This window comes from Coregonus clupeaformis, unplaced genomic scaffold, assembly GCF_020615455.1.
Source record: "Coregonus clupeaformis isolate EN_2021a unplaced genomic scaffold, ASM2061545v1 scaf0044, whole genome shotgun sequence".
In the NCBI taxonomy this organism is placed as follows: domain Eukaryota; kingdom Metazoa; phylum Chordata; class Actinopteri; order Salmoniformes; family Salmonidae; genus Coregonus; species Coregonus clupeaformis.
In genome coordinates, this window is record NW_025533499.1 from 272,501 (window position 1) to 298,974 (window position 26,474).

General features: G+C 48.5%; 1 protein-coding gene across 1 annotated transcript in view; it reads left to right on the top strand.

The window, feature by feature from the left end:
* The window catches only part of LOC121555711 (intersectin-2-like), a 103,297-nt gene that overhangs the window by 71,755 nt on the left and 5,068 nt on the right, over window positions 1–26,474 (top strand). Inside the window, exons 15-23 of the mRNA XM_045212714.1 lie at window positions 3,190–3,277; window positions 3,478–3,617; window positions 13,223–13,375; window positions 19,671–19,832; window positions 20,038–20,180; window positions 21,189–21,235; window positions 23,557–23,723; window positions 25,678–25,711; window positions 25,863–25,984. Of these exons, the coding sequence (XP_045068649.1) occupies window positions 3,190–3,277; window positions 3,478–3,617; window positions 13,223–13,375; window positions 19,671–19,832; window positions 20,038–20,180; window positions 21,189–21,235; window positions 23,557–23,723; window positions 25,678–25,711; window positions 25,863–25,984 (1,056 nt within the window). The remainder of the gene's footprint in view (window positions 1–3,189; window positions 3,278–3,477; window positions 3,618–13,222; window positions 13,376–19,670; window positions 19,833–20,037; window positions 20,181–21,188; window positions 21,236–23,556; window positions 23,724–25,677; window positions 25,712–25,862; window positions 25,985–26,474) is intronic.

The window sequence follows — 26,474 nt, forward strand, 5'->3', positions numbered from 1 at the left end:
CCCTCTTCTCTCCCCTTTCCTCTCCCTCTTCTCTCCCTTCCTCTCCCTCTTCTCTCCCTTCCTCTCCCTCTCCTCTCCCTCTTCTCTCCCTTCCTCTCCCTCTTCTCTCCCTTCCTCTCCCTCTTCTCTCCCTTCCTCTTCCTCTTCTCTCCCTTCCTCTTACTCTTCTCTCCCTTCCTCTCCCTTCCTCTCCCTTTTCTCTCCCTTCCTCTCCCTCTTCTCTCCCTTCCTCTCCCTCTTCTCTCCCTTCATCTCCCTCTTCTCTCCCTTCCTCTCCCTCTTCTCTCCCTTCCTCTCCCTCTTCTCTCCCTTCCTCTCCCTCTTCTCTCCTTTCCTCTCCCTCTTCTCTCCCTTCCTCTCCCTCTTCTCTCCCTTCCTCTCCCTCTTCTCTCCCTGCCTCTCCCTCTTCTCTCCCTTCCTCTCCCTCTTCTCTCCCTTCCTCTCCCTCTCCTCTCCCTCTTCTCTCCCTTCCTCTCCCTCTTCTCTCCCTTCCTCTCCCTCTTCTCTCCCTTCCTCTCCCTCTTCTCTCCCTCTCCTCTCCCTGTTCTCTCCCTTCCTCTCCCTCTCCTCTCCCTCTTCTCTCCCTTCCTCTCCCTCTTCTCTCCCTCTCCTCTCCCTGTTCTCTCCCTTCCTCTCCCTCTTCTCTCCCTTCCTCTCCCTCTCCTCTCCCTCTTCTCTCCCTTCCTCTCCCTCTTCTCTCCCTTCCTCTCTCTCTTCTCTCCCTTCCTCTTCCTCTTCTCTCCCTTCCTCTTCCTCTTCTCTCCCTTCCTCTCCCTCTTCTCTCCCTTCCTCTCCCTCCTCTCCCTTCCTCACCCTCCTCTCTTCTTTTCTCTCCCTCTTCTCTCCTTCCTCTCCCTCCTCTCTTTCATTTCCTCTCCCTCCTCTCTCATTTCCTCTTCCTCCTATCTGCTTCCACTCCCTCCTCTCTCCTTTCCTCCCTCTCCTCTCTCCTTCCTCTCCCTCTTCTCTCCCTCTTCTCTCCCTTCCTCTCCCTCTTCTCTCCCTTCCTCTCCCTCTTCTCTCCTTCCTCTCCCTCTCCTCTCCCTCTTCTCTCCCTTCCTCTCCCTCTTCTCTCCCTTCCTCTCCCTCTTCTCTCCCTTCCTCTTCCTCTTCTCTCCCTTCCTCTCCCTCTTCTCTCCCTCTTCTCTCCCTCTTCTCTCCCTTCCTCTCCCTCTTCTCTCCTTTCCTCTCCCTCTTCTCTCCCTTCCTCTCCCTCTTCTCTCCCTTCCTCTCCCTCTTCTCTCCCTTCCTCTCCCTCTCCTCTCCCTCTTCTCTCCCTTCCTCTCCCTCTTCTCTCCCTTCCTCTCCCTCTTCTCTCCCTTCCTCTTCCTCTTCTCTCCCTTCCTCTTCCTCTTCTCTCCCTTCCTCTCCCTCTTCTCTCCTTTCCTCTCCCTCTTCTCTCCCTTCCTCTCCCTCTTCTCTCCCTTCCTCTCCCTCTTCTCTCCTTTCCTCTCCATCTTCTTTCCCTTCCTCTCCCTCTTCTCTCCCTTCCTCTCCCTCTTCTCTCCCTTCCTCTCCCTCTCCTCTCCCTCTTCTCTCCCTTCCTCTCCCTCTTCTCTCCCTTCCTCTCCCTCTTCTCTCCTTTCCTCTCCCTCTTCTCTCCCTTCCTCTCCCTCTTCTCTCCCTTCCTCTCCCTCTTCTCTCCTTTCCTCTCCCTTCCTCTCCCTCTTCTCTCCCTTCCTCTCCCTCTCCTCTCCTTCTTCTCTCCCTTCCTCTCCCTCTTCTCTCCCTTCCTCTCCCTCTTCTCTCCCTTCCTCTCCCTCTTCTCTCCCTTCCTCTCCCTCTCCTCTCCCTCTTCTCTCCCTTCCTCTCCCTCTTCTCTCCCTTCCTCTCCCCTCTTCTCTCCCTTCCTCTCCCTCTTCTCTCCCTCTCCTCTCCCTCTTCTCTCCCTTCCTCTCCCTCTTCTCTCCCTTCCTCTCCCTCTCCTCTCCCTCTTCTCTCCCTTCCTCTCCCTCTTCTCTCCCTTCCTCTCCCTCTTCTCTCCCTTCCTCTTCCTCTTCTCTCCCTTCCTCTTCCTCTTCTCTCCCTCTTCTCTCCCTTCCTCTCCCTCTTCTCTCCCTTCATATCCCTCTTCTCTCCTTTCCTCTCCCTCTTCTCTCCCTTCCTCTCCCTCTTCTCCCCCTTCCTCTCCCTCTTCTCTCCTTTCCTCTCCCTCTTCTCTCCCTTCCTCTCCCTCTTCTCTCCCTCTTCTCTCCCTTCCTCTCCCTCTTCTCTCCCTTCCTCTCCCTCTCCTCTCCCTCTTCTCTCCCTTCCTCTCCCTCTTCTCTCCCTTCCTCTCCCTCTTCTCTCCCTTCCTCTCCCTCTTCTATCCCTCTTCTCTCCCTTCCTCTCCCTCTTCTCTCCCTTCCTCTCCCTCTTCTCTCCCTTCCTCTCCATCTTCTCTCCTTTCCTCTCCCTCTTCTCTCCCTTCCTCTCCCTCTTCTCTCCCTTCCTCTCCCTCTTCTCTCCCTTCCTCTCCCTCTCCTCTCCCTCTTCTCTCCCTTCCTCTCCCTCTTCTCTCCCTTCCTCTCCCTCTTCTCTCCCTTCCTCTTCCTCTTCTCTCCCTTCCTCTCCCTCTTCTCTCCCTCTTCTCTCCCTCTTCTCTCCCTCTTCTCTCCCTTCCTCTCCCTCTTCTCTCCCTTCCTCTCCCTCTTCTCTCCTTTCCTCTCCCTCTTCTCTCCCTTCCTCTCCCTCTTCTCTCCCTTCCTCTCCCTCTTCTCTCCCTTCCTCTCCCTCTCCTCTCCCTCTTCTCTCCCTTCCTCTCCCTCTTCTCTCCCTTCCTCTCCCTCTTCTCTCCCTTCCTCTTCCTCTTCTCTCTCTTCCTCTCCCTCTTCTCTCCTTTCCTCTCCCTCTTCTCTCCCTTCCTCTCCCTCTTCTCTCCCTTCCTCTCCCTCTTCTCTCCTTTCCTCTCCCTCTTCTCTCCCTTCCTCTCCCTCTTCTCTCCCTTCCTCTCCCTCTTCTCTCCTTTCCTCTCCCTCTTCTCTCCCTTCCTCTCCCTCTTCTCTCCCTTCCTCTCCCTCTTCTCTCCCTTCCTCTCCCTCTTCTCTCCCTTCCTTTTCGAAAATGCTTATTTGGTAGAATAATGTTTACAGCGATACGGGTTACAGTACTATAAAAACATGTCTCTCCTCTCTCCTTCAACACCATAGGATAGTGGGTTACTATAGGTTACTATAGGTTACTATAAATACATGTGTCTGTGTACAACAGGACTACCAGAGGAAACTGTGTCTGCTGGTTCCACAAAAACAGAGACTGACAGAGAGACTCAAGAACATGGGCTGCAACAACATCCCTGGTAAAACACACACACACACACACACACACACACACACACACACACACACACACTGCTCTCAACATCCCTGGTAAACACACACACACACACACACTGCTCTCAACATCCCTGGTAAACACACACACACACACACTGCTCTCAACATTCTCGCTACCTTGAACTCTGTGCTGATCTCCATGACCTCTGACCTGTGTCGGTAGCCGTGGCAATGACCTCTGTGGGTGGCAGCGTTGCGGAGAAGGGCGTGGCCTGTCGGAGGCTGAAGGACCAATTAGACGCTCTGGAGAGAGAGACCACCGACAAGCTGGCCATGATGGACCACTACCAGCAAGACATCAAGGTACCAGTACAGACCACTACAGACCACTATAGACCACTACCACCAAGACATCAAAGTACCACACCAGTTAAAACCAGTACAGACCACTAGAGACCAGTACAGACCACTAGAGACCAGTACAGACCAGTACAGACCACTAGAGACCAGTACATACCAGTACAGACCACTAGAGATCACTAGAGACCAACACAGACCACTAGAGACCAATACAGACCACTTGAGACAATACAGACCACTAGAGACCAGTACAGACCACTAGAGACCAGTGGAGACCAGTACAGACCACTAGAGACCAGTACAGACCACTAGAGACCAGTACAGACCACTAGAGACCAGTACAGACCATTAGGGACGTGTACAGACCATTAGAGACCAGTACAGACCACTAGAGACCAGTATAGACCCTTAGAGACCAGTACAGACCACTAGAGACCAATACAGACCAGTACAGACCACCAAGACATCAAGGTACGAGTGGTAACATGCGTTATGTCTTGTTCTAGTTACGGACACCTATATTCATAATATTATGACACCAATACAGACCAGTTCCAACCAGTACAGACCAGATCAAACCAATAGTGACCAGTACACACCAGTACAGACCAGTTCCAACCAGTACAGACCAGATCAAAGCAATAGTGACCAGTACAGACCAGTTCCAACCAGTACAGACCAGATCAAACCAATAGTGACCAGTACACACCAGTACAGACCAGTTCCAACCAGTACAGACCAGATCAAACCAATAGTGACCAGTACACACCAGTACAGACTAGTTCCAACCAGTACAGACCAGATCAAACCAGTACAGACCAGATCAAACCAATAGTGACCAGTACACACCAGTACACACCAGTACAGACCACTAGATAGAGCTAGACACTGTGGTGAGAGAGAGACACTCAAATCAAATGTTATTTGTCACAGGTGAAGCTGGTTGAGAGAATGCCAAGAGTGTGCAAAGATGTCATCAAGGCAAAGGGTGGCTCTTTGAAGAACCTCAAATGTAGAATATATTTTGATTTGTTTAACACTTTTTGGTTACTACATGATTCCATATGTGTTATTTCATAGTTTTGATGTCTTCACTATTATTCTACAATGTAGAAAATAGTAAAAATTAAGAAAAACCCTTGAATGAGGTGTGTCCAAACTTTTGACTGTTAGTGTATATTTTGGACTTATGTTCATTCAATAAAAATATACAGTGATTTATTGGACACACCGTAATGAGAAAAAAATACAAAATACAATTACAATGACTGCATGGATTTAACTGAACAGGGACGGACTGGCCATAGGGCAATTGTGGCAAATGCCAGATGGGCCTGTTTAATTCTTTTTTTGTGTGTGTGCAAAATGATCACTATTTGGCTAATAATGGGGGCTTCAAGGAAGAAAATAGGCTGGTGTGTTAGAAATGCCAGGGCCGATTTCTGGTCCCAATCCATCCCTGTAACCAGATACCTGTCAAACGTAATCTCCAAGGCACATCCTTGCTTATTTTGCTAAATGGGGCATGATCTGATCTTTGATCATGATTGTTAAGTTATGCCTGGATAATCAATACCAACATCTTAATCCTATAGTTCAACCTGTTTACCTGGTGTTCAGAAATTCCTTAACTCCATTGTGAACTGCAGAGGGACTCCAGGTACACACACGCAAACACATTTCCCAGCCACACGCAAACACATTACCCAGCCACACGCAAACACATTACCCAGCCACACGCAAACACATTACCCAGCCACACGCAAACACATTTCCCAGCCACACGCAAACACATTTCCCAGCCACACGCAAACACATTTCCCAGCCACACGCAAACACATTTCCCAGCCACACGCAAACACATTTCCCAGCCACACGCAAACACATTTCCCAGCCACACGCAAACACATATCCCAGCCACACGCAAACACATTTCCCAGCCACACGCAAACACATTACCCAGCCACACGCAAACACATTACCCAGCCACACGCAAACACATTACCCAGCCACACGCAAACACATTACCCAGCCACACGCAAACACATTTCCCAGCCACACGCAAACACATTTCCCAGCCACACGCAAACACATTTCCCAGCCACACGCAAACACATTTCCCAGCCACACGCAAACACATTTCCCAGCCACACGCAAACACATTTCCCAGCCACACGCAAACACATTTCCCAGCCACACGCAAACACATTACCCAGCCACACAAACACATTACCCAGCCACACGCAAACACATTACCCAGCCACACGCAAACACATTACCCAGCCACACGCAAACACATTTCCCAGCCACACGCAAACACATTTCCCAGCCACACGCAAACACATTTCCCAGCCACACGCAAACACATTTCCCAGCCACACGCAAACACATTTCCCAGCCACACGCAAACACATTTCCCAGCCACACGCAAACACATTTCCCAGCCACACGCAAACACATTACCCAGCCACACGCAAACACATTACCCAGCCACACGCAAACACATTTCCCAGCCACACGCAAACACATTTCCCAGCCACGCAAACACATTTCCCAGCCACACGCAAACACATTTCCCAGCCACACGCAAACACATTTCCCAGCCACACGCAAACACATTTCCCAGCCACACGCAAACACATTTCCCAGCCACACGCAAACACATTACCCAGCCACACGCAAACACATTACCCAGCCACACGCAAACACATTACCCAGCCACACGCAAACACATTACCCAGCCACACGCAAACGCATTTCCCAGCCACACGCAAACACATTTCCCAGCCACACGCAAACACATTTCCCAGCCACACGCAAACACATTTCCCAGCCACACGCAAACACATTTCCCAGCCACACGCAAACACATTTCCCAGCCACACGCAAACACATTTCCCAGCCACACGCAAACACATTTCCCAGCCACACGCAAACACATTTCCCAGCCACACGCAAACACATTACCCAGCCACACGCAAACACATTACCCAGCCACACGCAAACACATTTCCCAGCCACACGCAAACACATTTCCCAGCCACACGCAAACACATTTCCCAGCCACACGCAAACACATTTCCCAGCCACACGCAAACACATTTCCCAGCCACACGCAAACACATTTCCCAGCCACACGCAAACACATTTCCCAGCCACACGCAGGTCAGGATGTATCCCGACAGACTGAACAGGTCAGGATGTATCCCGACAGACTGAACAGGTCAGGATGTATCCCGACAGACTGAACAGGTCAGGATGTATCCCGACAGACTGAACAGGTCAGGATGTATCCCGACAGACTGAACAGGTCAGGATGTATCCCGACAGACTGAACAGGTCAGGATGTATCCCGACAGACTGAACAGGTCAGGATGTATCCTGACAGACTGAACACATCCTGACAGACTGAACAGGTCAGGATGTATCCTGACAGACTGAACAGGTCAGGATGTATCCCGACAGACTGAACAGGTCAGGATGTATCCCGACAGACTGAACAGGTCAGGATGTATCCTGACAGACTGAACAGGTCAGGATGTATCCCGACAGACTGAACAGGTCAGGATGTATCCCGACAGACTGAACAGGTCAGGATGTATCCTGACAGACTGAACAGGTCGGGATGTATCCCGGCAGACTGAACAGGTCGGGATGTATCCTGACAGACTGAACAGGTCAGGATGTATCCCGACAGACTGAACAGGTCAGGATGTATCCCGACAGACTGAACAGGTCAGGATGTATCCTGACAGACTGAACACATCCTGACAGACTGAACAGGTCAGGATGTATCCCGACAGACTGAACAGGTCAGGATGTATCCCGACAGACTGAACAGGTCAGGATGTATCCCGACAGACTGAACAGGTCAGGATGTATCCCGACAGACTGAACAGGTCAGGATGTATCCCGACAGACTGAACAGGTCAGGATGTATCCCGACAGACTGAACAGGTCAGGATGTATCCTGACAGACTGAACAGGTCAGGATGTATCCCGACAGACTGAACAGGTCAGGATGTATCCCGACAGACTGAACAGGTCAGGATGTATCCCGACAGACTGAACAGGTCAGGATGTATCCCGACAGACTGAACAGGTCAGGATGTATCCCGACAGACTGAACAGGTCAGGATGTATCCCGACAGACTGAACAGGTCAGGATGTATCCCGGCAGACTGAACAGGTCAGGATGTATCCCGACAGACTGAACAGGTCAGGATGTATCCCGGCAGACTGAACAGGTCGGGATGTATCCCGACAGACTGAACAGGTCAGGATGTATCCTGACAGACTGAACAGGTCAGGATGTATCCTGACAGACTGAACAGGTCAGGATGTATCCCGACAGACTGAACAGGTCAGGATGTATCCCGACAGACTGAACAGGTCAGGATGTATCCTGACAGACTGAACAGGTCAGGATGTATCCTGACAGACTGAACAGGTCAGGATGTATCCTGACAGACTGAACACATCCTGACAGACTGAACAGGTCAGGATGTATCCTGACAGACTGAACAGGTCAGGATGTATCCTGACAGACTGAACACATCCTGACAGACTGAACAGGTCAGGATGTATCCTGACAGACTGAACACATCCTGACAGACTGAACAGGTCAGGATGTATCCTGACAGACTGAACACATCCTGACAGACTGAACAGGTCAGGATGTATCCTGACAGACTGAACACATCCTGACAGACTGAACAGGTCAGGATGTATCCTGACAGACTGAACACATCCTGACAGACTGAACAGGTCAGGATGTATCCTGACAGACTGAACACATCCTGACAGACTGAACAGGTCAGGATGTATCCCGACAGACTGAACAGGTCAGGATGTATCCCGACAGACTGAACAGGTCAGGATGTATCCCGACAGACTGAACAGGTCGGGATGTATCCCGACAGACTGAACAGGTCAGGATGTATCCCGACAGACTGAACAGGTCAGGATGTATCCCGACAGACTGAACAGGTCAGGATGTATCCTGACAGACTGAACAGGTCAGGATGTATCCTGACAGACTGAACAGGTCAGGATGTATCCTGACAGACTGAACACATCCTGACAGACTGAACAGGTCAGGATGTATCCTGACAGACTGAACAGGTCAGGATGTATCCTGACAGACTGAACACATCCTGACAGACTGAACAGGTCAGGATGTATCCTGACAGACTGAACACATCCTGACAGACTGAACAGGTCAGGATGTATCCTGACAGACTGAACACATCCTGACAGACTGAACAGGTCAGGATGTATCCTGACAGACTGAACACATCCTGACAGACTGAACAGGTCAGGATGTATCCTGACAGACTGAACACATCCTGACAGACTGAACAGGTCAGGATGTATCCTGACAGACTGAACACATCCTGACAGACTGAACAGGTCAGGATGTATCCCGACAGACTGAACAGGTCAGGATGTATCCCGACAGACTGAACAGGTCAGGATGTATCCCGACAGACTGAACAGGTCGGGATGTATCCCGACAGACTGAACAGGTCAGGATGTATCCTGACAGACTGAACACATCCTGACAGACTGAACAGGTCAGGATGTATCCCGACAGACTGAACAGGTCAGGATGTATCCCGACAGACTGAACAGGTCAGGATGTATCCCGACAGACTGAACAGGTCAGGATGTATCCTGACAGACTGAACAGGTCAGGATGTATCCCGACAGACTGAACAGGTCAGGATGTATCCCGACAGACTGAACAGGTCAGGATGTATCCCGACAGACTGAACAGGTCAGGATGTATCCTGACAGACTGAACAGGTCGGGATGTATCCTGACAGACTGAACAGGTCAGGATGTATCCCGACAGACTGAACAGGTCGGGATGTATCCCGACAGACTGAACAGGTCAGGATGTATCCTGACAGACTGAACACATCCTGACAGACTGAACAGGTCAGGATGTATCCCGACAGACTGAACAGGTCGGGATGTATCCCGACAGACTGAACAGGTCAGGATGTATCCCGACAGACTGAACAGGTCAGGATGTATCCTGACAGACTGAACAGGTCAGGATGTATCCTGACAGACTGAACAGGTCAGGATGTATCCCGACAGACTGAACAGGTCAGGATGTATCCCGACAGACTGAACAGGTCAGGATGTATCCTGACAGACTGAACAGGTCAGGATGTATCCCGACAGACTGAACAGGTCAGGATGTATCCTGACAGACTGAACAGGTCAGGATGTATCCTGACAGACTGAACAGGTCAGGATGTATCCCGACAGACTGAACAGGTCAGGATGTATCCTGACAGACTGAACAGGTCAGGATGTATCCTGACAGACTGAACAGGTCAGGATGTATCCTGACAGACTGAACAGGTCAGGATGTATCCCGACAGACTGAACAGGTCGGGATGTATCCCGACAGACTGAACAGGTCAGGATGTATCCTGACAGACTGAACAGGTCGGGATGTATCCCGACAGACTGAACAGGTCAGGATGTATCCCGACAGACTGAACAGGTCAGGATGTATCCTGACAGACTGAACAGGTCAGGATGTATCCCGACAGACTGAACAGGTCAGGATGTATCCCGACAGACTGAACAGGTCAGGATGTATCCCGACAGACTGAACAGGTCAGGATGTATCCCGACAGACTGAACAGGTCAGGATGTATCCCGACAGACTGAACAGGTCAGGATGTATCCTGACAGACTGAACAGGTCAGGATGTCTCGGCTGAGCTCAAAAGGTATAATTACAAAATAATGCTTTGATCGAGAGCATTTAGTAATAAATAATATCAGACTTTTGTCTGCAAGCTGCCTCTTGCAGGTTACTGCTCTAAAGCTGTTTGTTAACATTTATGAACTTCATAATGACAATATTTTGTGATTCACTGGGGCGTAACTCTGTGTTAGAATCTGGCAATGGGGGTCCTCCCCCATTGTTTTGTGCAATTTTAAAATGCATTTCACTTACAAATACTTTTCTGCTAACCATTCATCCCATACAAATACAGAGCCATTATTCACATATCTGTAGTCAGTTATTCACATATCTGTTATTAGTTATTCACATAAATGTAGTCAGTTATTCACATTTCTGTAGTCAGTTATTCACATTTCTGTAGTCAGTTATTCACATATTTATAGTCAGTTATTCACATTTCCTGTAGTCAGTTATTCACATTCCTGTAGTCAGTTATTCACATTCCTGTAGTCAGTTATTCACATTTCCTGTAGTCAGTTATTCACATTCCTGTAGTCAGTTATTCACATTCCTGTGGTCAGTTATTCACATTCCTGTAGTCAGTTATTCACATTCCTGTAGTCAGTTATTCACATTCCTGTCGTCAGTTATTCACATACAGTACATTCGGAAAGTATTCAGACCCTTCCAGCCTTATTCTAAAATTGATGAAATATTTTTTTCCCCTCATCAATCTACACACGATACCCCATAATGACAGTGAAAACAGGTTTTTATAAATGTTTGTTCATTTATTAAAAATAAAACACAGAAATACCTTATTTACATTTTTACGTTTTAGATTTTAGTCATTTAGCAGACGCTCTTATCCAGAGCGACTTTCATGAGCAATTAGGGTTAAGTGCTTAAGGGCACATCAACATATTTTTCACCTAGTCGGCTCGGGGATTAGAACCAGCGACCTTTCGGTAACTGGCACAACGCTCTTACCCACTAAGCTACCTGCCGCCATAAGTATTCAGACCCTTTGCTATGAGACTCGAAATTGAGCTCAGGTGCATCCTGTTTCCATTGATCATCCTTGAGATGCTTTTACAATTTTATTGGAGTCCACCTGTGGGTACCAAACAATTTCTGCAGCATTGAAGGTCCCCAAGAACACAGTGGCCTCCATCATTCTTAAATGGAAGAAGTTTGGAACCACCAAGACTCTTCCTAGAGCTGGCCGCCCGGCCAAACTGAGCAATCGGAGGAGAAGGGCCTTGGTCAGGGAGGTGACCAAGAACCCGATGGTCACTCTGACAAAGCTCCAGAGTTCCTTTGTGGAGATGGGAGAACCTTCCAGAAGGACAACCATCTCTGCAGCACTCCACCAATCAGGCCTTCATGGTAGAGTGGCCAGACAGAAGCCACTCCTCAGTAAAAGGTACATGACAGCCCACTTGGAGTTGCCAAAAGGCACCTAAAGGACTCTCAGACCATGAGAAACAAGATTCTCTGGTCTGATGAACCAAGACTGAACTCTTTGGCCTGAATGCCAAGCGTCATGTGTGGAGGAAACCTGGAGCCATCCCTACGGTGAAGCATGGTGGTGGCAGCATCATGCTGTGTGGATGTTTTTCAGTGGCAGGGACTGGGAGACTAATCAGGATAGAGGGAAAGATGAACGGAACAAAGTACAGAGAGATCCTTGATGAAAACATGCTCCAGAGCGCTTAGGACCTCAGACTGGGGCGAAGGTTCACCTTCCAATAGGACAACGACCCTTAGCACACAGCCAAGACAACGTAGGAGTGGCTTCGGGACAAGTCTCTGAATGTCCTTGAGTTGCCCAGCCAGAGCCCCCATCCAACCTGACAGAGCTGGAGAGGATCTGCTAGAGAGGAATGGGAGAATCTCCCCAAATTCAGGCATGCCAAGCTTGTAGCATCATACCCAAGAAGACTCGAGGCTGTAATCGCTGTCAAAAGTGCTTCAACAAAGTACTGAGTAAAGGTTCTGAATACTTATGTAAATGTGATATTTCGGTTGGTGTTTTCTTTATACATTTGCAAAAATTTATAAAAACCTGTTTTTGCGTCGTCATTATAGGGTATTTTGTGTAGATTGATGAGGATTAAAAAAAAATCAATTTTAGAATAAGGCTGTAACGTAACAAAATGTGGAAAAAGTCAAGGGGTCTGAATACTTTCCAAATGCACTGTATCTGTAGTCAGTTATTCACCTACCTGTAGTCAGTTGACAAATCAAATGCTTTCTGTATGTTTTAATAAATGAATGTCAGTAGAAGCAGTAGAATAATCCACTTACAATCTCACACATAATTTCACTATTTACTAAAATTACAATTTTGGGTTTACAAGCAAATGTTCGAGTGATGGTCACGCACGTTCGCATCAAAAAGCCCTGTAGCAGAATAACACTGATGTCGGGACCTTGACACACTTAAAGGGATACTTAGTGATTTTACCATTGAGGCCCTTTATCTACTTCGGATGAAAGAGGAAGAAGGCCTGAGGGAAAGGGAGAGACTGAGCAGGGTGTCCACTGTCACCAAGAAACTCCTGGCCCAGACCCCTTTCTTCCTCGAGTATATAACCATCAGAGTCTTGACACTGCAGATCCTCTCTCCAGGTGTGATCCAGCCAGCAGAAGCCTACCTGAGTCAGCCAGCCAGCATGCTCCAACCTCCATTCACCAACCTCCATTCACCACCTCCATGTCTTACAGTTCCAGATCCTACGCCTCTGCCAGGGCCCTCAGTGTGTACGGTGTTTTCGGGGATGCCGGCAACCGCAGTGCCTGCATGTCCTTCTCCCAGGGGGATTCTTCAGCACAGCTTCCTCCAAGGGTGGCTTAGACCTGGCTGATCTCCAGTTGTCTGCTAATGAGAGGAGGAGAACACCAAACTGGAGAAGAACATCAAGGATTGGTACGTGAAGAAGCGCACAGTGATCTGCCACGACTACAGCGCCTACTTCACCACCGTTGCAGACCTAAAGAACAAGATCCGTTTGGCCTCCAGGGGCCAATGCCAACGCTGTGCCGTACATTGACAACGGCTAGCTGGAGTGACAATGAGCTGGCCATGAGGATGGGGGTGGAGGCGGATATCGGCAAGCTGATTACTATGGAGATTGACGTCATGACCAACAACGATCTGCACCGAGTTGAAGGAGACCAAGAGTGCCCTCCGTAGGTGGGAGATTGAGCTGCAGTCCCACCTGAGCATGACATCCTCCCTGGAGAGAAGGGTGCAATTGTGGCCCACAATTCGGGGGCATTCTTGCATCTGCAGGAACCCGTCTTTATCGTTCTATTGGTGCATTTTTAAGCTAGGACTCCGGTACATGGTCCGGTATGGTTTTTAAGCTAGGACTCCGGTACATGGTCCGGTATGGTTTTTAAGCTAGGACTCCGGTACATGGTCCGGTATGGTTTTTAAGCTAGGACTCCGGTACATGGTCCGGTATGGTTTTTAAGCTAGGACTCCGGTACATGGTCGGTATGGTTTTTAAGCTAGGACTCCGGTACATGGTCCGGTATGGTTTTTAAGTGAGGACTCCGGTACATGGTCCGGTATGGTTTTTAAGCTAGGACTCCGGTACATGGTCCGGTATGGTTTTTAAGCGAGGACTCCGGTACATGGTCCGGTATGGTTTTTAAGTGAGGACTCCGGTACATGGTCCGGTATGGTTTTTAAGCTAGGACTCCGGTACATGGTCCGGTATGGTTTTTAAGCTAGGACTCCGGTACATGGTCCGGTATGGTTTTTAAGCTAGGACTCCGGTACATGGTCCGGTATGGTTTTTAAGCTAGGACTCCGGTACATGGTCCGGTATGGTTTTTTAGCGGGGACTCCGGTACATGGTCGGTATGGTTTTTAAGTGAGGACTCCGGTACATGGTCCGGTATGGTTTTTAAACTAGGACTCCGGTCATGGTCCGGTATGGTTTTTAAGCTAGGACTCCGGTACATGGTCCGGTATGGTTTTTAAGCTAGGACTCCGGTACATGGTCCGGTATGGTTTTTAAGCTAGGACTCCGGTACATGGTCCGGTATGGTTTTTAAGCGAGGACTCCGGTACATGGTCCGGTATGGTTTTTAAGATAGGACTCCGATACATGGTCCGGTATGGTTTTTAAGCGAGGACTCCGGTACATGGTCCGGTATGGTTTTTAAGCGAGGACTCCGGTACATAGGCAGGAGGCGGGGGGCTCTACCGTACAGTAGGTGGCGGTAATGCACCATAATGTTGGATGCCAACCGCCAATAAACCCCACGAAAGAAGAGGCGGGAGCGACAACAGTAGCTAGCTAGCTAGGACAGCGGTAGACAGTGTCCTTCGCCTAGGACTCTGGTACACAGCAGGTGGGAGGCAGGATAAGTAGCTAACTAGCTAAATATAGCTAGGACAGCGGTAGACAGTGTCCTTCGCCTAGGACTCTGGTACACAGCAGGTGGGAGGCAGGATAAGTAGCTAACTAGCTAAATATAGCTAGGACAGCGGTAGACGGTGTCCTTCGCCTAGGACTCTGGTACACAGCAGGTGGGAGGCAGGATAAGTAGCTAACTAGCTAAATATAGCTAGGACAGCGGTAGACGGTGTCCTTCGCCCCCCTCCTGTCGGGCACTGCAGATGGAGGAATGCCTACATGCAGGAACGCCCTGAATTGCAGGCCGCAATCACACACCCTGACAGAGACCCAGAACTGCTACTCTGCCCAGATGGGCCCGGCGGGGCTCCAGAGCGGAGGAGGACTGGCTCTCCCAGCTTCACAATCACCAAGATGACCACCGTGATCCGTGAGATCATTGATGGAGACTACCAAGACCTTTGCCGTCAATGTGGATGAGGTGGAGTCCTAATTTGTCAACACACATAAAATCTCTTGTATTGTCCTCAGAATATGATCCTAATAATGACTAGTGAAAAACATGCTTCTTCTTTCCTTCCTTCCTTCCTTCCTTCCTTCCTTTCTTTCGCTCCTTGGATTCCTTTAACTGTTCTCTTTCTCCCTCTTCTTTCGTTCCACCCATCCTTTCTTCCCTCACTCCCTCCCTCTCCCCTCCCTCCCTCTCTCTCTCGTCCCTCCCTCTCCCCTCTCTCTCTCTCCCTCCGTCCCTCCCTCCCTCCCTCCCTCCCTCCCTCCTCCCCCTCCCTCCCTCCCTCCCTCCCTCCCTCCCTCCCTCCCTCCCTCCCTCCCTCCCTCCCTCTCTCTCCCTCCCTCCCTCCCTCCCCTCCCTCTCTCTCTCTCTCTCTCTCTCTCTCTCTCTCTCTCTCTCTCTCTCTCTCTCTCTCTCTCTCTCTCTCTCTCTCTCTCTCTCTCTCTCTCTCTCTCTCTCTCTCTCTCTCTCTCTCTCTCTCTCTCTCCCTCCCTCCCTCCCTCCCTCTCTCTCCCCTATGTCCCTCCCTTCCTCTCTCTCTCCTCTGTCCCTCTTCCCTCCCTCTCCCCTCCCTCCCTCCCTCCCTCCCTCCTCCCTCCCTCCCCTCCCCTCCCCTCCCTCCCCTCCCTCCCTCCCTCCCTCCCTCCCTCCCTCCCTCCCTCCCTCCCTCCCTCCCTCTCTCTCCCTCCCTCCCCTCTCTCTCTCTCTCTCTCTCTCTCTCTCTCTCTCTCTCTCTCTCTCTCTCTCTCTCTCTCTCTCTCTCTCTCTCTCTCTCTCTCTCTCTCCCTCTGTCCCTCCCTTCCTCTCTCTCTCCTCTGTCCCTCTTCCCTCCCTCCCTCTCCCCTCCCTCCCTCTCTCTCCCCTCCCACGCCCCTCCCGCTCTCTCCCCTCCCTCCCTCTCTCTCCCTCCCTCTCCCCTCTCTCTCCCCTCTGTCCCTCTCTCTACCCACCCTCCCTCCCTCCCGCCCTTCCTCTCTTCTCCCTAGTCAGTCGATATGGATGACTGTGTTCTACAGTCTCTCCTCTCCCTGCTGGGCTGTCTCAGTCAACTCTTCCTCCTTATCAAGGTTATTCTTCTGTCTCTCCTTCTATCCCTCCATCTGTTTGTTATCATTAGTTTCCTACATTAGACAGCTTCCGTTCTGTTTCCTTGCTTTTCACTGTGTGGTGATTCATCAAATCCTTCATAGTGATAATATTACTGATGTATTCTATGCTTATTTTTTTTTTTTACATTTAGTTACCATGATGAGTTATAAGACGTGGTTGTGTTGTGGTTGTGTTATGGTTGTGTTATGGTTGTGTTATGGTTGTGTTGTGGATGTGTTTGTATGGTCGTTGTGTTATGACTGTATTGTAATGGTTGTAGTTGTCCCCCGTGTAGCTCAGTTGGTCGAGCATGGCGCTTGCAACGGCAGGGTAGTGGGTTCGATTCCCACGGGGGACAAGAATGAAATTTTTTGTAATCACTACTGTAAGTCGATCTGGATAAGTGCGTCTGCTAAATGACTAAAATGTTGTGGTTGTGTTATGGTTATTGTTGTGTGATGGTTGTGATTGTGTGATGGTTGTGTGATGGTTGTGGTTATGTTAGGACCTGAGGGAGCGGCAGGGGAAGCAGCAGGCTGTTCTAGAGGACCTCTGCAGAGTCAAGGAGCTGAAACTGAGAGAGATGGAGAGAGGGAGGGAGGAGGAGAGAGAGAGGAGGGGGGACGAGGAGGCTGCCAGGTGAGTCAAACACACACATACACACTAAACATCCAATATACTGACCATTATATGGTTCTTCATTTGGTCTTCAGTAAACACAGCACTGATCTGTATTGCCATTTGTTGTTGGCAGTTATCTTTGCAAAAGGCTGTGCAACCAAGCACTAGCTCCAGCGTGCACTAGCTCTGGGGTAATACTCTCCATGCCATTTGTCTTTATTTTTTCTCAATTTAAAATTGTAAACTTAAGTTTACAAAAAATAAAATAGGTTCTGCAATGTAGACAGTCCAATGGCAAGGTATGGAGACCAAACGTTTCAACTTATTTGAGAAGAAATAGGGAATTATTCAGCCTGGTCTCATTGACTAGACATAACATAGTAAACGTAAATCCTGGAGACTCAAATTAGCTGTGTTTGGTTACATAACACAAAAGGCTACTTAAGGCAAACAATGAAAGGAGGGTGTTTGGTCGGAGTGGATGGATGGGCGTATAACGCTGTGGAGGCTGGTGGGAGGCGCTATAGGAGGACAGGCTCATTGTAATGGCTGGAATGGAATCAATGGAACGGAGTCAAACATGTGGTTTCCATATGTTACTTACTTGGTGAAAGTGAAAGTGTTGTGGTCAGATGAGACCAAAATGGAGCTCTTTGGCATCAACTCAACTCGCCGTGTTTGGAGGAGGAGGAATGCTGCCTATGACCCCAAGAACACCATCCCCACCGTCAAACACGGAGGTGGAAACATTATGCTTTGGGGGTGTTTTTCTGCTAAGGGGACAGGACAACTTCACCGCATCAAAAGGACGATGGACGGGGCCAGCCTTCCCTCAGCCAGGGCATTGAAAATGGGTCGTGGATGGGTATTCCAGCATGACAATGACCCAAAACACATGGCCAAGTCAACAAAGGAGTGGCTCAAGAAGAGGCACATTAAGGTCCTGGAGTGGCCTAGCCAGTCTCCAGACCTTAATCCCATAGAAAATCTGTGGAGGGAGCTGAAGGTTCGAGTTGCCAAACGTCAGCCTCGAAACCTTAATGACTTGGAGAAGATCTGCAAAGAGGAGTGTGACAAAATCCCTCCTGAGATGTGTGCAAACCTGGTGGCCAACTACAAGAAACGTCTGACCTCTGTGATTGCCAACAAGGGTTTTGCCACCACAAAGTCATGTTTTGCAGAGGGATCAAATACTTATTTCCCTCATTAAAATGCAAATCAATTGATAACATTTTTGACATGCGTTTTTCTGGATTTTTTTGTTGTTATTCTGTCTCTCACTGTACAAATAAACCTACCATTAAAATTATAGACTGATCATGTCTTTGTCAGTGGGCAAACGTACAAAATCAGCAGGGGATCAAATACTTTTTTCCCTCACTGTATATATATATTTTCTCCCTCGCTCTTGCTTCTCCTTCATTTTGCAAGAAATTTATTTGTTCAAAACTGTTCAACTATTGTCTTTCTCTTTGAGTCAAGTCCTCACCACATTTTATGCACTGCAGTGCTAGCTAGCTGTAGCTTATGCTTTCAGAAATAGATTCATTCTCTGATCATTTGATTGGGTGGACAACATGTCAGTTCATGCTGCAAGAGCTCTGATAGGTTGGAGGACGGAAGGGGGTGACAACCATGAGCCTCCTAGGTTTTGTATTGAAGTCAATATACCTAGAGGAGGACGGAAACTAGCTGTCCTCCGGCTACACCATGGTGCTATCCTACAGAGTGCTGTTGAGGCTACTGTAGACCTTCATTGTAAAACAGTGTGTGTATATATATATATATATATATATATATATATATATATATATATATATATATATATATATATATATATATTACCCCTTTTTTCCCGCAATATCGTGATATCCAATTGCGATTCAGTAATTACCCATCGCTGCAACTCCCCAATTGGCTCGGGAGAGGTGAGGTCGAGTCATGCGTGGGGTGAGACAGGGATGCAGTTTAAGCCCCACCCACTTCAACATATTATATATCCGAAACATGAGCCGCCAAACTGCCCTTCTTAACATCCGCCCGCTGTACCAATGTTTTGGAGGAAACACCGCTCAACTGACCACCGCAGTCAGCCTGCAGGCACCCGGCCCTCCACAAGGAGTCGCTAGAGCGCGATGAGCAAAGTAAAGCCCCCCGGCAAAGTAAAGCCCCTCCCCTAACCCGGACGATGCTGGGCCAATTGTGTGCCGCCCTATGGGTCTCCCGGTCACGGCCGGTTATGACACAGCCTGGGATCGAACCCGGGTCTGTAGTAACGCCTTAGACCGCTGCGCCACTCGGGAGGCCGTATATTTAGTATAGTTTTATCAAATAATTATCGCTTTTGTTTATGTTTCACTATATAAAGAAATATAAAAAAATCACTGAAGAGGAAGTCTCCCCTTCCTCCTCTGCGGAGCTCAGTGTAGATGTTTGTGTCCACTCATCAGACAAGCCAAGCTGGAGGAGGAGAGGAGAGACCAGGAGAGGAGAGACCAGGAGAGGAGAGAGGAGGAGAGGAGAGAGGAGGAGAGGAGAGACCAGGAGAGGAGAGACCAGGAGAGGAGAGAGGAGGAGAGGAGAGAGGAGGAGAGGAGAGACCAGGAGAGGAGAGACCAGGAGAGGAGAGAGGAGCAGGATGAGTGGGTGCACCAGAGGAGGCAGCAGGAGGAGCAGAAACAGAGGGAGGAAGAGGCCCATCTCAGAGTGACCCAGGAGGAGAGGAGGAGGTGCAGAGAGGAGGAGGAGAGGAGGAGGTGCAGAGAGGAGGAGGAGAGGAGGCGGCGAGTAGAGCAGCAGGAGAGAGGAGGAGGCCAGCATCCGGCGCTGACCTCCTGCAGAGCCCTGTACCCCTTCACCACACGCAACGCTGACGAGCTCAGCCTGGACGCTGACTGTTTCATAGAGGTACACACACACCATACACACACACACACACACACACACACACACACACACACACACATACTGACCACACAAACAAACACACTGAACACACACACTGAAAACACACTCAACACACACACACACACACACACAAACACACACACACACACATGTTAAAAGTGGACTCCCAGTGACACCACTTAAAACTCTGTTTCCCATGATGCAGGTAGATGATGAGACGGCGGGGGAGCCTGGTTTGCTGTGTGGTTACCGTGGTTACCAGAGCTACGCTGAGAGATGCCCCACCCCCCTTGCCCCTGCCCACACCCTACTTCCCCCCTCCTGTCCCCCGCTACCACCCAGCCCGGGGTAAGAGACGCATCACAACGGTCTTCATGTTCCCTAATGGCTATTCCCTATTTAGTGCACTACTTTTGACCAGGGCCCGTTGAAGACTTAGCCTGGCCCGTTGAAGACTTAGCCTGGCCCGTTGAAGACTTAGCCTGGCCCGTTGAAGACTTAGCCTGGCCCGCTGAAGACTTAGCCTGGCCCGTTGAAGACTTAGCCTGGCCCGTTGAAGACTTAGCCTGGCCCGTTGAAGACTTAGCCTGGCCCGTTGAAGACTTAGCCTGGCCCGTTGAAGACTTAGCCTGGCCCGTTGAAGACTTAGCCTGGCCCGTTGAAGACTTAGCCTGGCCCGTTGAAGACTTAGCCTGGCCCGTTGAAGACTTAGCCTGTCTGTCATGTATTCTATATGGCCCATCTCTTATTGATATTGATAAAGGTCTTTGTATCTGTATGTTATTGGCGTTGGGTGATGTCATGGGCAGCAACATTGAGGCTATCTCCATTTAGTCCATTTTCTTCTTATTTTGTGATTGAAGTGTAAAGCTAATATTGGTGATTTACCGCCACCTGCAGTGCTGGAGTCCTGAACCAAATCTTGGCATTAATTTATTGTGGCCACTAGATGGTGGCAGTGATATATATCTTAAAGCCGTTTCCAAACCAGGGAACCCAATTTGAAGAAGCAGCCAATGCTCTGATCATTGGCTGATTGCGCCCAACCCATAGGAATCCCCGCCCAGTTGGCTACTTTAAAATGGTGGAAGCCCTCCATGTCCATGTCCATGTCCATGTCCATGCTAAAACGGGTTCTATCCATCTAGAGTCCTCTGTCTCTATACATTTCCTGACTTCCTGTTACTCAGACTTCCTGACGGAGAGATGGTAGGAGCAGGACGGAACCCCGTCACAGACTCCTCCCGGGAAAACAACACGCACACAGAGCAATGATACAAACACACTTATATAGGGACAAATGACCAAACATGCACAAGAAAACATACACTAAGCATGTGTGTGTGTTGTCTACAGGACCACTGTTGATGAGTTGGAGAGCCCAGATCCCAGCCAGCTGGAACGTAAGTGTGCCGCTCTTTGTTCACTTTCAGCCAGGTTGAGTCCCAAATGGTCAAAGTAGTGCACTACATAGGGAATAGGGTGCCATTCTCTGGTCTAAAGTAGTGCACTATATAGGGAATAGGGTGCCATTCTCTGGTCTAAAGTAGTGCACTATATAGGGAATAGGGTGCCATTCTCTGGTCTAAAGTAGTGCACTATATAGGGAATAGGGTGTCATTCTCTGGTCTAAAGTAGTGCACTATATAGGGAATAGGGTGCCATTCTCTGGTCTAAAGTAGTGCACTATATAGGGAATAGGGTGCCATTCTCTGGTCTAAAGTAGTGCACTATATAGGGAATAGGGTGCCATTCTCTGGTATAAAGTAGTGCACTATATAGGGAATAGGGTGCCATTCTCTGGTCTAAAGTAGTGCACTATATAGGGAATAGGGTGCCATTCTCTGGTCTAAAGTAGTGCACTATATAGGGAATAGGGTGCCATTCTCTGGTCTAAAGTAGTGCACTATATAGGGAATAGGGTGCCATTCTCTGGTCTAAAGTAGTGCACTATATATGGAATAGGGTGCCATTCTCTGGTCTAAAGTAGTGCACTATATAGGGAATAGGGTGCCATTCTCTGGTCTAAAGTAGTGCACTATATAGGGAATAGGGAGCCATTCTCTGGTCTAAAGTAGTGCACTATATAGGGAATAGGGTGCCATTCTCTGGTCTAAAGTAGTGCACATATAGGGAATAGGGTGCCATTCTCTGGTCTAAAGTAGTCCACTATATAGGGAATAGGGTGCCATTCTCTGGTCTAAAGTAGTGCACTATATAGGGAATAGGGTGCCATTCTCTGGTCTAAAGTAGTGCACTATATAGGGAATAGGGTGCCATTTGGGACGCAGTAAAAAGGTTGCTGTTAGATTATTTTATTCTGGGATGTGGTTATGCATGTCTCCTCCAATCAGAAGTTGTGTTGTTGCCTCATCGCGCTGTGTTCTGTCCAATCAGACGTGTTGTTGCTCCTCACGCTCCAATCAGACATGTTGTTGCTCCATCACGCGGGTGTTCTCCTCCAATCGGACGTGTTGTTGCTCACCCAGCTGTGTTCTGTCCAATCAGAAGTTGTGTTCAAATCAAATAACATTTTATTTGTCACATGCGCCGAATACAACAGGTGTAGACCTTACTGTGAAATGCTTACTGACAAGCCCTTAACCAACAATGCAGTTATAAGAAAAAAGTGTTAAGTAAAAAATAGATAAGTTAAAAAATAACTAATTAAAGAGCAAGTAAAATAAAATAACAGTAGGGAGGCTATATACAGGGGGGTACCGGTACAGAGTCAATGGGAAATAACAGTAGGGAGGCTATATAAAGGGGGTACCGGTACAGAGTCAATGGGAAATAACAGTAGGGAGGCTATATACAGGGGGTACCGGTACAGAGTCAATGGGAAATAACAGTAGGGAGGCTATATACAGGGGGTACCGGTACAGAGTCAATGGGAAATAACAGTAGGGAGGCTATATACAGGGGGTACCGGTACAGAGTCAATGTGTAATAACAGTAGGGAGGCTATATACAGGGGGTACCGGTACAGAGTCAATGGGAAATAACAGTAGGGAGGCTATATACAGGGGGTACCGGTACAGAGTCAATGGGAAATAACAGTAGGGAGGCTATATAGCTTAGTGGTTAAGAGCGTTGTGCCAGTAACCGAAAGGTCGCTGGTTCTAATCCCCGAGCCGACTAGGTGAAAAACCTGTCGATGTGCCCTTGAGCAAGGCACTTAGCCCTAATTGCTCCTGTAAGTCGCTCTGGATAAGAGCGTCTGCTAAATGACCAATTTATTTATTTATATTTATTTATATACAGGGGGTACCGGTACAGAGTCAATGGGAAATAACAGTAGGGAGGCTATATACAGGGGGTACCGGTACAGAGTCAATGGGAAATAACAGTAGAGATGCTATATACAGGGGGTACCGGTACAGAGTCAATGTGTAATAACAGTAGGGAGGCTATATACAGGGGGTACCGGTACAGAGTCAATGGGAAATAACAGTAGGGAGGCTATATACATGGGGTACCGGTACTGAGTCAATGTGCTGGGGCACCGGTTAGTCGAGGTAATTGAGGTAATATGTACATGTAGGTAGAGGTAAAGTAACTATGCATAGATAATAAACAGAGAGTAGCAGCAGCATAAAAGATGGGGTGGGGTGGGTTGGGCAAAGCAAATAGTCCGTTTAGCCATGATTAGCTGTTAAGAAGCCTTTTGGACCTAGACTTGGCGCTCCGGTACCGCTCACCAAGCTGTATTCTGTCCAATCAGAGTTCGTGGCCCTGTACACCTATGAGAGCCCGGAGGCGGGCGACCTGACATTCTCTGAGGGGGACGTAGTCATGGTAACAGAGCAGGAGGGGGAGTGGTGGAGGGGGTGCATTGGAAACCGGACCGGAGTGTTCCCTTCCAACTACGTCAAACCCATGGAACCAGAGGTTAGTATCCATGACCCTTGACCCCTAACCCTGACCCCTAACCAGTGTTGGGGAAAATTACTTTTAAAAGTAACTTGTTAGGTTTCAACGTTACTTACTGTGGAAAGTAACTTGTTACATTACATCGTTACTTAAAACAGAAAACCCTCTTAAAATGCCTCGGTCGTTGTCCTGCCCCACACTACCCAGAATGCCTACTTAGTACTGGCGGGATAACGTGGAACGTTCTGCTAAACTAAAGATACGCTGTCAGCAGCGCTGATGTCATCATGGCAGAGCTCATTCAGACGTCCTAAAGGATGTTTTAGTTGTTTCAGTAAATTCAACAAAGAAACATTATTATTCGGCCTTCGTGGTTCAGCAGCTGATAATGAAACCGTTCCACAAACCGTGTGAAGGAGAAGGAGAAATGTGTTCACATTATTATAATAATGATGTATAACTAGCAGCCCGTTCTGACCGAATTCCATATTAAACTAACGAAATGTCTGATGAACGCAAACAAAAGTGTTGCATCACAACGAAATTCTATCTTGATAAATCCAACGCAATCAAAGGAACATTGTCCATAAATCAAAACCAACATCTAGGTAGCTTTATGAAACGGAATATACAGTACATATTAAAGACACTAAATGCAAGCCAGTCACAACAAACCCGACTTGAAATAGCGACATGAAAATAAAAATAACCTGCGTATTAAACCGGTTAGAGGGGGTAGTGGTTAGAGGGGGTAGTGGTTAGAGGGGGTAGTGGTTAGAGGGGGTAGTGGTTATAGGGGGTAGTGGTTAGAGGGGGTAGTGGTTAGAGGGGGTAGTGGTTATAGGGGGTAGTGGTTGAGGGGGTAGTGGTTAGAGGGGGTAGTGGTTAGAGGGGATGGTGGTTAGAGGGGGGAAGTGGTTAGAGGGGGTAGTGGTTAGAGGGGTAGTGGTTAGAGGGGGTAGTGGTTAGAGGGGTAGTGGTTGAGGGGGTAGTGGTTAGAGGGGGTAGTGGTTAGGGGGGGTAGTGGTTAGAGGGGTAGTGGTTAGAGGGGTAGTGGTTAGAGGGGGATAGTGGTTAGAGGGGGTAGTGGTTAGAGGGGGTAGTGGTTAGAGGGGATAGTGGTTAGAGGGGGTAGTGGTTAGAGGGGATAGTGGTTAGAGGGGGTAGTGGTTAGAGGGGGTAGTGGTTAGAGGGGGTAGTGGTTAGAGGGGATAGTGGTTAGAGGGGGTAGTGGTTAGTGGTTAGTGACAGTTTGCATTCTCTTATGAAGTTTCTCTCCTTTTCTTCTACCAATTCTAAATCGTGTGAAAACTTCCAGGATGTAAAGGCTGTTGTCTCTGCCATCTTGCTAGCTTGCTAGCTTCCCGCCACAACATTCTTGAAGAAACAGGAAGAGTGTGAACTTAGGGGAAGGGATTTTTATTTTTTATTTTGCTAAAATAAAAAGGGACATCGTATTTAAAAAGTAACAATTTCCTTATTTGAAAAAATAACTAAGTATCTGATTACTTAAATTGGAAAAACTAATGCGTTAAGTTACTCGTTACTACAAAAAAGTAATTTGAGTACTTTGTAACGCGTTAGCCCCTAACCCTAACTCAACCAGAGGAGAGGAGAGAGAACTGGACTAAGAGGTCTCATGTCAGGTTGCAAAATTCCCAGTTGGAGGATTCTGGATTTTCTGCTTATTCCCTCTTCCAACCGGATATCTGGAAAACCTGGGAATTTTGGGAAAAACAGCACTACAGATTAACAAAACATGGTGACGTTTCAGTCACAATAACCTTACAGTCCTTTCCTACTCCGGCCGGGGAAAAATGTTATTGGACATACAGCAACCAACAAAGGTTGAGAACCAGTGATACAGAGAACAGGTTTCAGTCGCATGGCAGTCTGTCACCATGTTGTTGTTGTGATGGAATATGGTCCATTGTGTTATGGAGAGTCCATTTCTGTGGCTTTGTGTTTCCAGATCACTAGGCCTGGAGCGGCTTCCAAGAAACCCGGTGAGGACAAACACAAGAATGCACGCACACGCACACAAAACACATAGAAACCCTAATAATTATAGTAGCAACACTTCAGATCGATTTTAAAGTGTCAACAGATATAGGCTAAACCTCCAACCTGTCTCTCTGGTCTCTGATTGGTCGATAGAGATCGCCCAGGCGGTCATGGCCACAGTCACCCTGACTACGGAGCAGCTAAGTCTGTCGCCGGGGCAACTGATCGTGGTCCAGGCCAAGAACTCCACTGGCTGGTGGCTTGGGGAACTGCAGGTCAGCTGACTAGTGACATCACAACATCTACCTAGTGTATTGTGTTGCTCTGGGGTAAGGTGTTCCCCTGGGTTCCCTACCCAATCCTAACCTTAATGTAAAAACTGACCCCAGATCGGCGTCCAGGGGCAACTTCACCTTAGACCGTATGGATGTTGTGTGTGTAACTAAGACTGCCTTTACACAGGCAGCCCAATTCTGATATTTTGCCCAACTATTGGCAAAAAAAAAAAGCTGATATGATTGGTCAAAAGACAAATGAGTAAAAATAATATCAGAAATGGGCAGCCTAAATGTATGTTGCTTTCTTGTCCAGAAGAAAGAGATGTCAAACTCAATGGGACTTCCTGGTTAAATGAAAGACCAGCAGAATACTAGAGCAGTAGATAAGTGTCTTCTGTCCCCCAGGCTAGGGGGAAGAGGCCACAAAGAGGCTGGTTCCACTCCTCTAATGTCTTCTGTCCCCAGGCTGGGGAAGAGAGGCTGGTTC